This window comes from Dasypus novemcinctus, chromosome 19, assembly GCF_030445035.2.
Source record: "Dasypus novemcinctus isolate mDasNov1 chromosome 19, mDasNov1.1.hap2, whole genome shotgun sequence".
Lineage (NCBI taxonomy): Eukaryota > Metazoa > Chordata > Mammalia > Cingulata > Dasypodidae > Dasypus > Dasypus novemcinctus.
In genome coordinates this window covers 71,657,527-71,673,104 of record NC_080691.1, presented here as the reverse complement: position 1 = coordinate 71,673,104, position 15,578 = coordinate 71,657,527, and the positions used below count along the sequence as shown (strand labels likewise).

The 15,578-nt window shown below is 43.6% G+C and overlaps 1 protein-coding gene and 1 long non-coding RNA gene across 5 annotated transcripts in view; one reads left to right on the top strand and one right to left on the bottom strand.

The window, feature by feature from the left end:
* The window catches only part of ARHGEF18 (Rho/Rac guanine nucleotide exchange factor 18), a 120,291-nt gene that overhangs the window by 67,373 nt on the left and 37,340 nt on the right, over window positions 1-15,578 (top strand). For all 4 annotated transcript variants that reach the window (XM_058281935.1, XM_058281933.2, XM_058281932.2 and 1 more), the window contains exons 11-15: window positions 3,850-3,988; window positions 5,088-5,200; window positions 5,369-5,509; window positions 10,382-10,632; window positions 11,327-11,452. In XM_058281935.1, coding sequence (XP_058137918.1) covers window positions 3,850-3,988; window positions 5,088-5,200; window positions 5,369-5,509; window positions 10,382-10,632; window positions 11,327-11,452 — 770 coding nt within the window. The remainder of the gene's footprint in view (window positions 1-3,849; window positions 3,989-5,087; window positions 5,201-5,368; window positions 5,510-10,381; window positions 10,633-11,326; window positions 11,453-15,578) is intronic.
* The window catches only part of LOC131274633 (uncharacterized), a 31,582-nt gene continuing 24,053 nt past the window's right edge, over window positions 8,050-15,578 (bottom strand). The window contains exon 3 of the long non-coding RNA XR_009181925.2: window positions 8,050-8,183. This is a non-coding gene — a long non-coding RNA (uncharacterized lncRNA). The remainder of the gene's footprint in view (window positions 8,184-15,578) is intronic.

Sequence of the window (15,578 nt, the reverse complement as noted above, 5' to 3'; positions counted from 1 at the left end):
TAGTATCAATGCTCTACGGAAACAGGGTGTATATTTGAATAAACACAGTAGTCATCTTAACAAGGGACTTGTTCCAGAATACAGTAACTTCTCATTCAAAAACTTTTTTTCAGTGTAACTTTTTCTTTTGAAATAATCTGACCCATTGTTGAAAAAACAGTACAGAGGTTCCCAGCAAAAACATTAGAGGTTCCCATGCCCCCTTCCTGCAGCTTCCTGTGGTTATGACATTTTTATTTCATCAGAGTCCATTGTAAGAACCACGATACTAACCTTGGTACTCAGAGGCAGACCCTATTCAGATTTCACCAGTTGTTACCTCACTCTTTTAGGGGAAAAGAAGGGGGTGTATAATCCTGTGAAATTCTACCCCATGTATAGACTCGAGTAACCAGCACACATTTAGGGTACAGAACTGCTCCATTACCACAAAGAACCATTATTTGTTCTGCATGATGCACTGTGCTGCAGGCTAGTGGGAATGCAGGGAGACGATTAGAATAATAGGTACATCATTTGGTATATTTGAAACTGGCTGAAAAGCTGGCCCATCATTCTTGAGATATATATATATATAACTTTTATTTTAAAATAATTTCAAACCTACAGGAAAGTTGCAAAAATAATACAAAGACCATATAGAAATCACCTATATACCTACCTTCCTCCATTCCTCCCATCTTTCTATTTTCCTTGAACATTTAATACTTATACGTACATTTCCAAAGAACAGTGATATTCACTTATGTAACCATCTTAAGTGCAGTTATCAAGCTCAAGAAATTTAACATTGATATAAAGGTTGCAGTCTATATTTCCAGTTTTCAGATGTCCCCAATAATGTCCTTTGGGGAATTTTCTTTGTTATTAGATCCCATCCAAGATCATTTGTTACATTTAAATGTCATTGTCTCTTTAGTTGCCCTTTTTAATTGTGATAGCTTATACAACAAGCTTTCCCATCTTAATCACCCCTGAGCATATCATTCAGTGGTCCACTGTTCTTTTAATTAAATTTCCATCCCCTTGTACCCTCTTGAGTCCATAGTGCTTGGTGTCCCTCATTATGACTCTGGGGCATAAAAACCTTAAAGTCCAATTTAAACCATTAAAGGCAGTTTTAAGTTTGCTTAATTTATTTAGTGTTACTGGTAATTTGTTAAAAATTCTTTGGAATCGGTGGTCCTTAGATGGTATTTTTTTTTTTATTTTTAAAGATTTATTTATTTATTTAATCCCTCCCTCCCCCGGTTGTCTGTTCTCTGTGTCTATTTGCTGCGTCTTGTTTTGTCCGCTTCTGTTGTCGTCAGCGGCACGGGAAGTGTAGGCGGTGCCATTCCTGGGCAGGCTGCACTTTCTTTCGCGCTGGGCGGCTCTCCTTACGGGGTGCACTCCTTGCGCGTGGGGCTCCCCTACGCGGGGGACACCTTGCACGCATCAGCACTGCGCATGGGCCAGCTCTACACGGGTCAAGGAGGCCCAGGATTTGAACCGCGGACCTCCCATGTGGTAGACGGACGCCCTAACCACTGGGCCAAGTCCGTTTCCCTAGATGGTATTTATGATAACTTTTTTTCCTGTGGTCTGTTTGATTAAATCAAAATCCATTCAACTTTGGTCAAGACTTTGGTTAACAGAAACAATCTGTTGGCCTTGATGCTGGGCAAATGATGCATTATCAGGATTTGTCCCATATTTGTGTGTTTAGGTCATAATTGCCTGGGTGGGGGGTTGGCATAGTGTAAAAACGGCAGGAAATGACTGTCCTGAATCCTTAGGCTTTGATTTATGACTTCGTCTTTGCACATGGCTGTTGGCACATGAGTGACATCTTCATCACCTTTGCCTATTATAGTCATTGTTAGCCGTATATTATCCTGATGACAGATTGTTTGAGTTTATTACTCTTCTACCAGAAATGCTCTCTGACACATACACTCACGTGCACATTTGCAATCACCCTGAATTTCTACCTGAGTTAAAACTCACACAGGATACTGATTTGCAGCATCCAGAAAAGCTACTGGACAGGATCTTTGCCAACCCCAAGCCTCCATGCTGCTGAGAATCCAAGTTCCACCTGCTTTCTTCCTGTAACATAGAGAAACCACTGAGTGAGGTTGGCAGAGAGGCCGAGCCAGTTCAGGAAGCCTGCCAGACAGATTTCTCTTTTCTGTTTAAGCTTTTTATTGTAGTAACGTGTACAATTCAGAATTTCCCATTTTTAATCCCTTTCAGGTGTAAATTAGTAGTATTAATTGCATTCACAATGTTGGGCTACCATCATCAACTTTTGTGTTGCCTCCAATAGAAATTCTGTACCCATTAAGCAATAGCTCCCTCCCACCTAATCCCCACCTCCATCCCCCAGCCCTGGTAACCTGTAATCTACTTTCTGTCTCTGAAATATACTTCTTCTAGGTATTTAATGTAAGTGAGGTCATACAATATTTGTCTTTTCGTGTCTGGCTTATTTCACACAACATGATGTCTTCAAATTCATCCATGTTGTAGCATGGATAAGAACTCCATTCCTTTTTATGGCTGAATAATATTCCACTGTGTGGGTATATTCATTGTGTTTATCCACTTGGGTTGCTGCCACCTTTTGGCCATTGTGAATAATGCTGCTATGCACATTGGTGTATAAATGTCCCTGCTTTCATTTCTTTTGGGCATATACGCAGATTTCTTTTTAATGCTGCTGCTTATCCTTCCCAAAGCAGAGCTTCAAACGCTGTTTTTTTCCCTTGAGAATAAATTAGCCAAACTGTCAGTCTCCATTAGGTTTTACTTAAATGGTTGATGTTTCAAATAGAAGGGGGGTAAATCAGCCTAAAGATATTTTCGCTTTCTAAAAGTCATGTTTTTCTGTCAATAGAAAAGAAAACCAATGGGTATAGTCAGCCTACAATTTAAACCCCTAGATTAATGGGGCCTAAATTAATGAGATGGGTTGGTGGTGATGGTGGCACAATATTGTGAATGTAATTGACACCACAGAATGGTACGAGTTGTAAATATGTTACCACAATAATTTTTTTTAAAAAAGCATTAGTAAAATAAATAATATAAAATTTTAAAAATGAGCTGACAGGTGCAAACAGATTAGATTGGTTTATGATTTCCACAGGAAATAGAGCCTCTTGTCCACTTTGGTGATAAATGTCTCATGTGTCCAGTGGCATGTGCAGTTAAACATTACACCCATTGATTTTTGGATCTTAGAATAATTACAATGCGAGATCTTGGGTTAATTGCAGTCTCTCATGTGGTGTTGGCATGAACCATGGCAAGTGCAGCACTCCTTATTTTGTGATCTTAGACTATTTATAGTGAACATAAGCCACGCTCCACTTTTTTTTTTCCAGCCACCTGTGAAGACTGAGACATGTAGGTTTTTGTTTTACCAAAGGAGAAAATGCTGTGCAATTTCCACACTAAACGGTCACAGTGGGGACCAATTTCCTGCCACCCAGACCTGCTGATTTAACCAATACAGTAAAGGAAGAAGCTGCTTTACATTTCTAGAAGGATCACATCAGAGGTATAAAAACAGCGCGCCCCAGCCTCACCTGGTGCGGAATCTCAGAGCCCCAAGCGCAAACATGGGGAACACGCATTCTAAAAGCAGTGGCAGGAGTACCACTGTCCCCGGCCATCCTGAGCTGGCTTTTTATGGCTCTTTTTCTAGGAAATGGAACGAGAATGTCTTTTTAGATAATGAGCTGTTAACCTCCAAGATCCTGTCCGTGCTGCGGCCACAGTCCGAGAGGGGTTTCAGGACGGGCAACCTCCGCTACCCAGCTCATTTCCTGAGCACCAACTCTGTGTTTGCCTCCGTCGCAGCCTCTCTGAAGGAGCACCCCCGGAGCACTCTCTTGTCAGATGGCAGCCCGGCCCTGTCCAGGAATGTCGGCATGACGGTCTCACAGAAGGGGGGCCCACAGCCAGCACTGAGCCCCGCGGGAACTGGGACGAGACTGGGGTAAGCCGCTTCCTTTCCCTGTGAGTATGTGAGTGGTGTGGGGCATGCCACGGGGAGGCTGTGGACAGGCATCTCCAGAAGGAGCTGCTGGGGTCTGCGTGAACCTGCGCTTCGCTGCCGTGCTGAGCAGAGAAATTCCCATCAATGTTCTGTCCAGACATTGATGGCTTTTCTTTTAAAAAATGATGTGTCTTGGGGTGGTTTTGGGCCATTTCAAGGATCCTTAGACTTGAACCTCGGACAGGGCTTCCCACCATACTCCAGGCAATGCTGAAAGTCCTGCTGAAGGCGAGTACATTTCATTAATTGCACCCTCCCAGCTTTTACAAGGACTTCAGGGGGGTTCACTTAAGTCTTTGGGTAGAAAATTACTCAAATGCTAAAACCTAATAGAAGTGAGAGCTGGTGGGGAAAGGAGCTGATTAATTTCCTTTTTTCCTCTAAGAAAGATCCCCGACTGTGAGGCTCTGTCCACTTGACTATTGGTAGAAAGAATTCTAGGGGCTGCAGTTGGCTCCAGTGGTCAGTAAAGGAAGTCTGCAATTAATGCACCCTTAGAATGTACCTGAACCTTAAAGTTAGTAATGACGAAATAAGTCCTGATGCTGTGTATCCACAGATAGTCTCTCTCTCTCTCTTTTTTTTAAAGATTTACTTACTTACTTTAGTTTTCTTTATTTATCCCCCTCCCCCCGACGGTTCTCTTGTCTGTTTGCTTTGCTCGCCTTCTCCAGGAGGCATGGGAACCGAACCCAGGAACGCCCACATGAGAGGGGAGTGCCCAGCGGCCTGAGCTACGTCCACTCCCCTTGGACTGTGGGGTCTGCTGGCTTGTGGCACAGTTTATTGCAGCGGGGGCAGCATCTGCTCGTCTTCTTTTTAGGAGGCACCAGGACCTCCCATGTGGTCGGCAGGCGCCCATCTAGTTGAGCCACGTCCACTAGTCTCTTAATTCTTACAAATGACCTGTGACAAAATTAAGGTTCATATTGAAATCCAGAAAGCTCTCCAGTAGCATCTCAGCAGGTTGAGGAATGATCCATCTTGCCTTTATAGAATGGTGTGCGTGTGTGTGATTGTTTTTACTGTTTTTATTTAGTCCAGTCGCAGGAGAGATGGATGAAGCTGACTCTGCATTTCTAAAATTTAAGCAGGCAGTCGATGACTCTCTCTCACTTCCACCTTCCAATGCTGACTCCGTTTTTGTAGAAGGTACAGGCAGCTCTCTTCTTTCCTGGATTTCAGAGGGTCTCTGTCCGCACTGGGGAGTTCTGAGACCCGTGTAAATGTTTCCCCATGAAGGGTGTGGGGTGGGACGCGGTAGCCCTGAGCCTTTAGGCTCCCAGCCTCCCAAGCCGCAGGGTTGTGTTCTTCCCTCAGACCCCTCCATTGCCTTGCTGAGGAGTGAGATTGAAGCAGACACCCAGGAGTTTGAGTCAGAGTCCTGGAGCCTTTCCGTGGACTTGGAGTACGCAAAGAAACAGAAGAGAGAAGTGGTGAAAAGACAGGATGTCCTTTACGGTGAGAAGTCCTGAGCCTCCATACCAGCCCTCCAGCTATTTCTCTACTTCCTTTTCTTTGGTAATCCCACCCAGGGGGCTGGGTCCCACCTGACCTCCCCTGAGACCTCATAGCCCACTCCACCTGCCTCCCCTCTGGCAGCCCTGCCTTCAGGGCCAGGGAAGAGAGGGAGGGAGAGGCCTTTGTTAGAAGGTGTCCCTGCTGGTAAGGGTGACCGAATGCCCAGGTCTGACTCACACTTACCTTGTTGACTCCAGCCCAGAAACAGTGATCTTGAAACCGGCCTCCGCTGGTCCTATCTGCTTGTCCCTGGTGGCCACCAGACAGGCCCAGGCGTGGCCTCAATTGGGAGGCAGGCTTTGGAGGCATGCCCCTGTCTCAGCACTTGATGACAGCATGGCCTCCATGCTGTGGCCCCCTGCCGGGAGCCACACCAAATGCTTCACTCCCCTTCCTACTGGGTCCTGGCCATGGGCAGTCGCTGGCCCTCTGAGATGGGATAGCAAGGTCTCTTCCCTGGGGGGCGGGAAGTTTCTAAATGAAAACGATAGCTCCCAATCATGGAGACCTCCCTGTGCTGGGCACCGCCCTGGGCTTCCCTCCAAGCCTCTGGGCCCCCACATGTCCGGGGTGAAGGCTCGAGCTCAGGCACATAATGCTGGTACCTGAGGCCTCTCAGCCCCAAGGCCTTATTTACTCTTTACGCTACGTAGGATTCTGCCACCAAGAGAATCCTTCCACCAAGGGTGTCTATGCGTATCCGGGCCCCTTGTCAGTGTTCTGTGAGGAGATTCAGGTGTAGAAGCCTTTTTTACTTTCATCCCCTGTGGAAGTTCCTGGGATTCCTGGACAGTGCTTGGTTGTGTCCCCTGGCACACCCCTCCTGCTTTTCTGCCGCAGAACTCAGCCCGGGTCACAGCAGGTCAGGTTGCCAGTAAGGAGGAGAACGTGAGTGGACACTTCCCCTCAGGGTCCCAGAGCCAAGCCAGAGACCCTGCAGAGAGGGACTTTCTGTCTAGACACCTCCAACCGGGCAGCCCACTGCCTCATTGTCATGCCTGCCACTCTCCCACAGGCTGTTCCAGCCCTCAATGGCCAGTATCCCTGGGCTCAAGCTGTTGAGGACGAACAGGTCCTAACACCATCCCGGGAGGGTGGCCAGAATCTGCTTCCTCTTCCACCTCCTTCAGAATCCCTTTTCTCTTCCAGTCCTGTCCCTTTCTGGAATCCTTGCTGCCACCCCCAGCCCACACACAGCGTTCCTCCCTTCTCTAAACACGTCTCGCCTCTACCATATTTGGCCTTATTGGTGTCGGCACCACCCGCATGTCTAAATCGCCTTGTGCTTCACACCCTGGCTGGCACAGCGCCTTGTTCATTCTAAGCACTCACACGCCCCCTGCTTCTTTGGGATTCTACTTGTGGAACAGCCCAGTGGTGGTACATATCACTCAGTTTATCATATAAAACAGAGAGGCTGAAAGGGGATGCCTAGGAGATCCTCTGACCACACACGTCATTGCAAAGCATTGCAAGTTCATCAAGGTGAGAAATGACCGCACACCTCACTGCGGCCAAGTTCACTTTCACATCTCTTCAGTCTTGAATGGTGTTGTAAGTGAATATGCTGTTTTTATCAAGTTTTCATACCTTACATGATCTTTGAAATTACCATTTTAAATGGCCATGTTATCATTCATGGAATTGAAATAGATTTAAAGTCCACGTAAGGATCACTTTTTACATCATAGAACTCTTTCTGGTGGATGCTTTTAGTCCTTCCTCATCCTTTCTCATGGCAATATACTGTGGATGTACTTTGCCCATTAGTGGATATTTGGGTCCCTTCATGTTATTGGTGTTATAAACAGCGGTATAATGAATGCGCTGAACATTTTTTAGACCGTTATTAAAGATAACCTTGCAGTAAATATCTCTTTTCTATTTTGACTCAATCTCCTTAGAGCAAAACTTCCCAAGATTGAGATTCCTGAGTTAAAGTACACAACTACCTTTTCTTTTTTTTCAGGAGGTACCAGAACCTCGTAAATGGGAAGCAGGCACTCAAACCACTGAGCTACACCCACTTCCCTACAGCTACTTTTAATGGTTCTTTAAACACCATGCTTTATTGTATTGCCTATTCGAAAAGTTTGTTTTAAAGCATTCACAGGGTTCAAATTTTTAAATATTGGAAGATATTCAGTGAAAAATCACCCTCACACCTTCATTCCCAGTCTGTACAGTCCGTCCTTCCAACAGGTCCTCCCAGAGTTTCTTTTTCCCCTTTTTATACAAAAGGTATGAAACTACTATATTGTCCTAGTCCTTGCTTTTTATTTATTTATTTATTTTTGTAGTAAAATATAAACTACACATAACATAAAATTACTATTTTAACAATTTTAAAGTATAAAATGGCATTTAGTACATTTATGATGTTGTGCAACCATCATGTATATCTCTTTCCAAGACATTTCATCATCCAAAAGGAAACCCTGTATCCCTATACCCATTAAACAGTCACTGTCCATCCCAGCCCCCACCCTTGCTTTTTTTTTTTTTGTTTTAAATTCAGTCCTGTGATGGAGTTCTTTCCATATGAGGATGTTTTGGGTACTGGTTGCCTGGAATTCTGTTGTATGTATCTTCCATCCTTTATTGCTTCCATCTTCTGCAATGAGAAACAAAGCCGCATTGAGAACATGATTTTGTTTGGGTGCAAGTATATCTGTAGGATAAATTCCCAGAAACAGGACTGCTAAGTCAGAAGGAATGTGCATTTATAATTTTGTTAGATATCACTAGAGTTGTTGTACAATCTATAGTCCCACTGGCTCTGTATGAGACTGTCCAGGTCTCCATAGTCAGCCAGTGGACTGTGTCTGCTGGTCCGGTAGATGAAAGGGCGTCTTTGTATAGTTTTAATGTGCTTTTCTCATATGAGCTGAATTGAACGTCCCTTAGTATGTTTTAAGAGTCATTTGTATTTTTTTGTTCCGATCCTTTGCCCATTTTTCTATTTGCTTTTTCTTAATGATATTTAAGAGATCTTAATAAATTAAGATTAGGCTTTTTTCTGCTGTAGGAATTACAAGTATTTTTCCCAGTTTATCTTTTGCCTTCAACTTTGCTTATAGTGGGCTTTTGCCATGCAGAAATTTTTACTATTTATGTAATCTAATTTATCAGCATTTTCTTATGTGACATTTGGATTTTGAATCAAAGTTAGAAAGGCCTACCTCACTAGGTTAAAGACTGGTTTTCCCACATCTTACTGCTTTTTTTATTAATTTATTTTTTAGAGCATTGTAGATTTACAGAAAAACCATGCAGCAAGTACAGAGTTCCCATATACCACATACATAAACAGTTTTCCCTGTTATTAACATTTTGCATTAGTTTGGTACCTTTGTTAACACTTGATGAAACATTATTATAATTATATGAGTAATTAAAGTCTAGTTTATATCAGGGGCCATTATTTATATTATATGGTTCTATGGCTGTTTGGTTGTTTTTTTTTGTTTTTGGTTTTTTTAGAAATTTATTTTTATTTATTTATTTATTTCTGTCCCTATCCCACCCCACCCCCCCCCCACCCCCGGTTGTTTGCACTTGCCGTATCAGTTCATTGTGTGCTCATCTTCCTTTTTAGGAGGCACTGGGAACTGAACCCAGGACCTCCCATGTGGGAGGGAGGCACATAATCGCTTGAGCCACCTCTGCTTCCTGCTTTGTTGTATCTCATTATGTTTTCCTTCTTGTGTCTCTTGTTGAATTATCTTTTGTCAGCTCACTGCGTCCACTTCCTGTCTTATTCATGTTCTTTAGGAGGCACTGGGAACCAAACCCAGGACTCTCCATGTGGTAGGCGGGAGTGCAATCACTTTAGCCACATCCACTTCCCTGGTTGGTTTTTAATTTTTATCACGATAACAGATACTCAACATAAAATTTCCCTTTTTAACCACTTTCAAATATATAATTCAGTGGTGTTAATTGCATTCACAGTGCTGTGCTACCATCGCCACCATCCATTACCCAAACTTTTCCATCACCCAAAACAGACACTCTGTCCCCTTGTAAGCATTAACTCCTCATTCCCCAACCTCACCCCAGCCCCTGGTAGCATGTATACTAATGCCAACTCATCATTCTTTGGTCTCTTCTAATTCTTGAACTCTGGGGGGCCATGTCCTTGACAGCCTGGCAAAAGCAAGGCCCCTTTCCTCAGGAAGGAGCACGCACACGCTACACACAGACCCATGGAATTGTGCAGACAGACTCAGTGGTGCACAGCTCCTCAGCCCAGCCACAAGCCCCAGATCATAACCCTGCCTTGACTTCTGTTTCGTCTCTACCAGCCTCAAGACCTTGCCTTGAGGAACAGATAAGCACAAGATCAGGTCCTTCTTTGCCTTGTAAGAGTGAATTAAAATCCTCCCTGGAGCTCTGCTTTTTCCTCATCAACAGTCTGGTTTGGATCATTTCCATGTTTGAGTGAGTGGTGCTTACCAAAACAATCTTCTTGCTGAAAACCTCCTTGAAGCTTCTTTTGTTGACTTTAGGCATCAAACCTTCCTGTGCTTTCTGAGGTCCTGCCCATTTCCTTGGCCCTGTCCTTTCCCGAGACACTCCCTGCTTTCTTAGGTGAGGGTCCTTGTGTACTGGGCTGGGGAAGCCCGGGGCAGTGCGACCCCAAAGGGAAGGACTTTGGCACCCAGTGGGCAGTCAGAGCCCACACCTGCTGGCCACAGGCCACAGGAGGCATGAAGCCGCCAGGCAGCAGCCTCGCCTGTGCATTCTGTGAACCATGGAGCTGGAATGTCCTCCCCGGTGCTGCTAAGTCATGCTGTCATATCCCCATAGAGCTGATGCAGACAGAGGTACACCACGTGCGGACGCTCAAGATCATGCTGAGGGTTTACTCCAGGACCCTGCAGGAGGAGCTGCAGTTCAGCAGCAAGGACATCAGCCGCCTCTTCCCGGGCGCTGATGACCTGCTGGAGATGCATAGCCAGTTCCTCTCCCGCCTGAAGGAACGCCGTCAAGAGTTCCTGGAGGAGGACAGTGACCGGAATTACATCATCCAGAAAATCGGGGACCTCCTGGTCCAGCAGGTATCATGCACCAGGCTGGAGGAGCCCCTACCCTGTTCAGTTCCTTCCAGTAATAACAAGAAAATGCTCCCTGTTTAATTGAGTGCCACAGGAACAGCTGTGCATCCATTCAACGTTCTGGGAACATGGAGGCCTAAATGGCAGGTGTATTTTGTGCTATCGATTGGTCAGTTGGTTTTGGTTTTGGGCTTTTGAACTACAGGGGTTTCGACTGTTGGAGGCATCCCTGAAGACCAGAACTGCCTGGGGTAGGGGTGTTGACCCCAAGCAATTGCTACTGAGCCTAAGCCAGGATCAGCAGCGGAGAGTGGTCAACCTCCCCATCTGACCTCAGAGTGCTGGAAGCATTCTGCACCACTTAGTTAGAATTACCTAGAAAAACACCCCTTTGCCCTTTAAGTTTTCTTATATTCTTCAGCTCAACATTTTTTCTCTCTTCTTGGATATCAGGAAGTTTCAGAGCATCTGCAATTTAATGAAGCCCTTAGGCAGAAAGTTTCTCATTTTACCATTATTGTGCCTTGCAATTAGATACCCCACAGTGACCTGTCTGTTTGAGTGTGTGTAAGGAAAGAAAGTGAAATTGCAAGTAAATTCAATATTTATTTTGGCAGAGGCTGATGAACTAGATTAAAACACCCCGGGTTTTTCATGTTTCATTTTGGTAACATCACCATTCTTTTCTTCTTGTTAGTTTTCAGGTGAAAATGGAGAGCGAATGAAAGAAAAATATGGCGTCTTTTGTAGCGGCCACAATGAGGCTGTCAGTCATTATAAGTTGCTGCTGCAGCAAAACAAGAAATTCCAAAACTTAATCAAGGTAAAAGAAAATTTGTTTGAAATTAAAACCTTACCCACTTTGCTATTAGTTTGTTCCACATAAGTCTAGAGCCTTAGATCCTGCAGTTTTTCAGGTACCTATTATAAACCAGTGATTTCCAATTTCTTGTTTTGTTTTTAACCACAAGGCTGTTGTCAGTGAAATCTTACGTAGAATCCCCTGATACCTAGTAGTTTGTACCTTCATGCACCAGCGCGCCTGTGAGAGGCCCGCGCAGGCCCTGGTACCAACCCATATTCCTGGCACTATGTGAGTAATTCCAGGGTTGCTTCAAGGAGCTGCACTGCTCCAAAAACCACCCTTCCAGAGCCTTCTGCTTTTGGATGCCCCGACTGTCTTAAGCCACCCCTTACTCTAAATCTTCCTTTCTTCCCTGCTTTCCTCCCGTCACTGCTCCCCATCTTCCCCATGGGGCCTGTGGAATGAGCCTCAGGTGACTTCTGCCCCACAGGGAGCAAGGACTCTGAGCCCAGAACCAAACACTCCACCCAGCCAAGCCAGGCCCCACCCCCTGGTCCTCGAAAGGACCCTTCGGTTAACGCCACTTGATTCATCAGGATTCGCTTCTTCAGCTGCCCTGGCATACTCAAATCTGAAACAAATCCTATCACCCATTGCCTTATACCATAGGGACCTTATTCTGAAGTGATATGCAACATCTAACTATCTGTTGAAGGTTAAGATTTACTTCCCACTCCCCCTAAAAAAAGTTGTGTTTCATTATAATCACAATGGATAGAAGTAAAAGGAAAAGAGAGGCTTTGGGACCTAAATTCATCTGCTAAGTAGAGGACTGTGCCACCCAACATCTTGAGCCTGAGAAACCTAAAAAATGGCAGGGTTCTCACAAAATAGAAGAAAACAGAGACCAAGCTTTGTCTACAGAATCTTACAAATCCCACAGTTACTCTCTGGTCCTCTTGAGAAGTGGCTCTCTGTGATTACTGGTATTCTGAAACTCATACAAGAGCAGGAGAAGCAGGAGAGCAGAATGTGTGGTATGCTTTGACAAGTCCAGTAAGCTGTTCTGCTTCCACACCCAAAAGTGGCTTCAAATGACTGCTTCTTTGGCTGTTTTCTTCTTTCTTCCTTCTTTCTTCTTTTTCCTTCTTCCTTCTTCTTCCTTCGACATTTGTACAACATAGCAGTTCCCACGTTCAAATATACAATTCAGTGGTGTTAATTACCATTACAATGTTATGCTACATTACCACCATCTACTACCAAAACATTTTCATCACCCCAAAGAAACTCTGGTATGTATTAAGCAATAGCTCCCCAGTCCCCAGTCCCCATACCCACCCCTGCCCTGGTACCCTGTAATCTACTTGTTATCTCTATAAATTTGCATAGTCTAGACATTTCCCATTAATGAGATCATACAATATTTGTCCTTTTGTATCTGGCTTATTTCAATCAACATGATGACTTCAAGGTTCATCCGGGTTGTTGCATGTATCAGAAGTTCATTCCTTTTTACTGCTGAATAGTATTATGTTGTGTGTACACTCAACGCTTTGTTTATCTAGTCCTCCACTGATGGACACTTGGGCCAAAGGTGGACCACCCAAAGGTGGACCTTTGGGTTATTATGAATAATGCTGCTGTGAACATTAGTATGCAACTATCTATCCAAGTTTCTGCTTTCAATTCTCTGAGGTCTATACCAAGAAATGGGATTGCCAGGTCATGTGGAAATTCTGTTTAACTTTTTGAGGAACTGCCAAACTGTTTTCCACAGTAGCTATACCATTTTAGTTGCCCACCAAGAATGCACAAGGGTTCCTATTTCTCTGCATCTTCACCAACAGTTGGTATTTTCCATTTATTAAATACTAGCCATTCTAGTGGGTGTGAAGTGATAACTCATTGTGGTTTATATTTGCATGTCCCTTATGGCTAATGATGTTGAGCGTTTTTTCATGTGCTCATTGATCATTTGTATATATCTTCTTTGGAGAAATATCTCTTCATTCCTTAGCCCTTTTTTTAATTGATTTGTTTGTCTTTTTGTTTTTGAGTTGTAGGAGTTTTTAATATATTCTGGAAATTATACCCCTCTCAGATATGAAATTAATGTTTTTCAAATATTTTCTCCCATTCTATACATTATCATTTCACTGTCTTGATGATGTCCAATTTAATTTTTCTTTTGTTGCTCATACTTTCAGTGTGCAGTCTTAAGAATCCATGACTTTATAGAACGTCCTGGAGATATTCCTATTTCTTCTAGGAGTTTCATAATTTTAGTTATTATATTGAGGTCTTTGATCCATTTTAAACTAATTTTTATATGTGGTATAAGGTAGGGATTCACTTTTGTTCTTTTGCATGTGGAGATCCAGTTTTCCCAACACCATTTGCTGAATAGGCCATTCTTTCCCCATTGAGTGAACTTGGCACCCTTGTCAAAAATCAGTTGGCCATAAATATAAGGGTATGTTTCTGAACCCTCAGTTCAATTCCATTGGTCTGTATGTCTATCCTTGTGCCAGTACCACACTGTTGATTATGTAACTTTGTAGTAAGTTTTGAAATCAGAAAGTATGACTCCCCCAACTTTGTTCTTTTTCCATATGGTCTTGCCTATTTGGGGTTCCTTGACCTTCCGTTTGAATTTGATAATTGGCCTTTCCATTTCTGTGCAGAAGACTATTGGAATTTTGATTGGGAGTCCATTAATCTGTAAATCGTGTTAAATAACATTGACAATACTTAGTCTTCTGATCCATGAACATGGAATGATTTTCCATTTATTTTGCTCTTCTTTCATTTCTCTCAGCAATGTTTTGAAGTTTTCCTTGTACCCTTATATCCCTAGGTAAGTTTAATCCTAGATACTTGATTATTTTAGTTACTATTGTAAGTGGAATTGTTTTCTTGATTTCCTTCCTGGATTATTTATTGCTGGTATATAGAAACACCACTGATTTTTGTGTGTTGATCTTATACCCTGCCACTTCCTGAATTTGTTTATTAGCTATAATAGCTTTCTTACAGATTCTTTAGGGTCTTCTGTGTGTAGGATCATGCCATCTTTTTTTTTAAGATTTTTAATTTTTATCTATTTCTCACCCTTTCCCTTCCCCCCACCCCAGTTGTCTGCTCTCTGTGTCTATTTGTTGCATGTTCTTCTGTGTCAGCTTCTATTGTTGTATTGTCAGCGGCACCAGGAATCTGTGTCTATTCTTGTTGCATCATCTTGCTGCATCAGCTCTCCGTGTGTGCGGCTGCCACTCCTGGGCAAGCTGAACTTTCCTTCACACTGGGCGGCTCCCATTACGGGGCACACTCCTTGTCCGAGGGGCTCCCCTATGCGGGGGACACCCCTGTGTGGCACAGCACTCCTTGCGCAACATCAGCACTACACATGGGCCAGCTCCACATGGGTCAAGGAGGCCTGGGGTTTGAACCGCAAACCTCCCCATGTGGTAGGCGGACGCCCTATCCATTAGGCCAAGTCTTTTTCCCATGCCATCTTCCATTACAATTTAGATGCCTTTTATTTCTTTTTCTTGCCTAATTGCTCTAACTAGAACTTTAAGTATAATGTTGACTAGTAGTGATGAAAGTGGGCATCCTTGACTTGTTCCTGATCTTAGGGGGAAAGCATTCAGTCTTTCACCATTTGAGTATGATGCTAATTGTAGTTTTTCATATATGCCTTTTATCATATTGAAGAGATTTCCTTCTATTCTTGGTTTTCTGAATGTTTTTATCAAGAAGGAGGTGCAGGATTTTGTCAAACATTAGTTCTGATGTTCATGTCTTTTTTTCCCTTTGTTCTGTTTAATGTGGTGTGTAACATTGATTTTCTTATGTTGAAGCACCCTTGCATTCCTGGGATAAATCCACTTGGTCATAATATGTAATTCTTTTCTTTTTTTTTTTTAAACTTTATTTTGTACATTAAATAATTGAAAATATAAGTAATTTAAAAATAAAAAGAAATACCGGGCCTCCTTAACCCATGTGGAGCTGGCCCATGTGCAGTGCTGATGTTGTGCAAGGAGTACCGTGCCACGCAGGGGTGTCCCCCGCGTAGGGGAGCCCCTCAGACAAGGAGTGTGCCCCGTAAGGGGAGCCGCCCAGCGTGAAGGAAAGT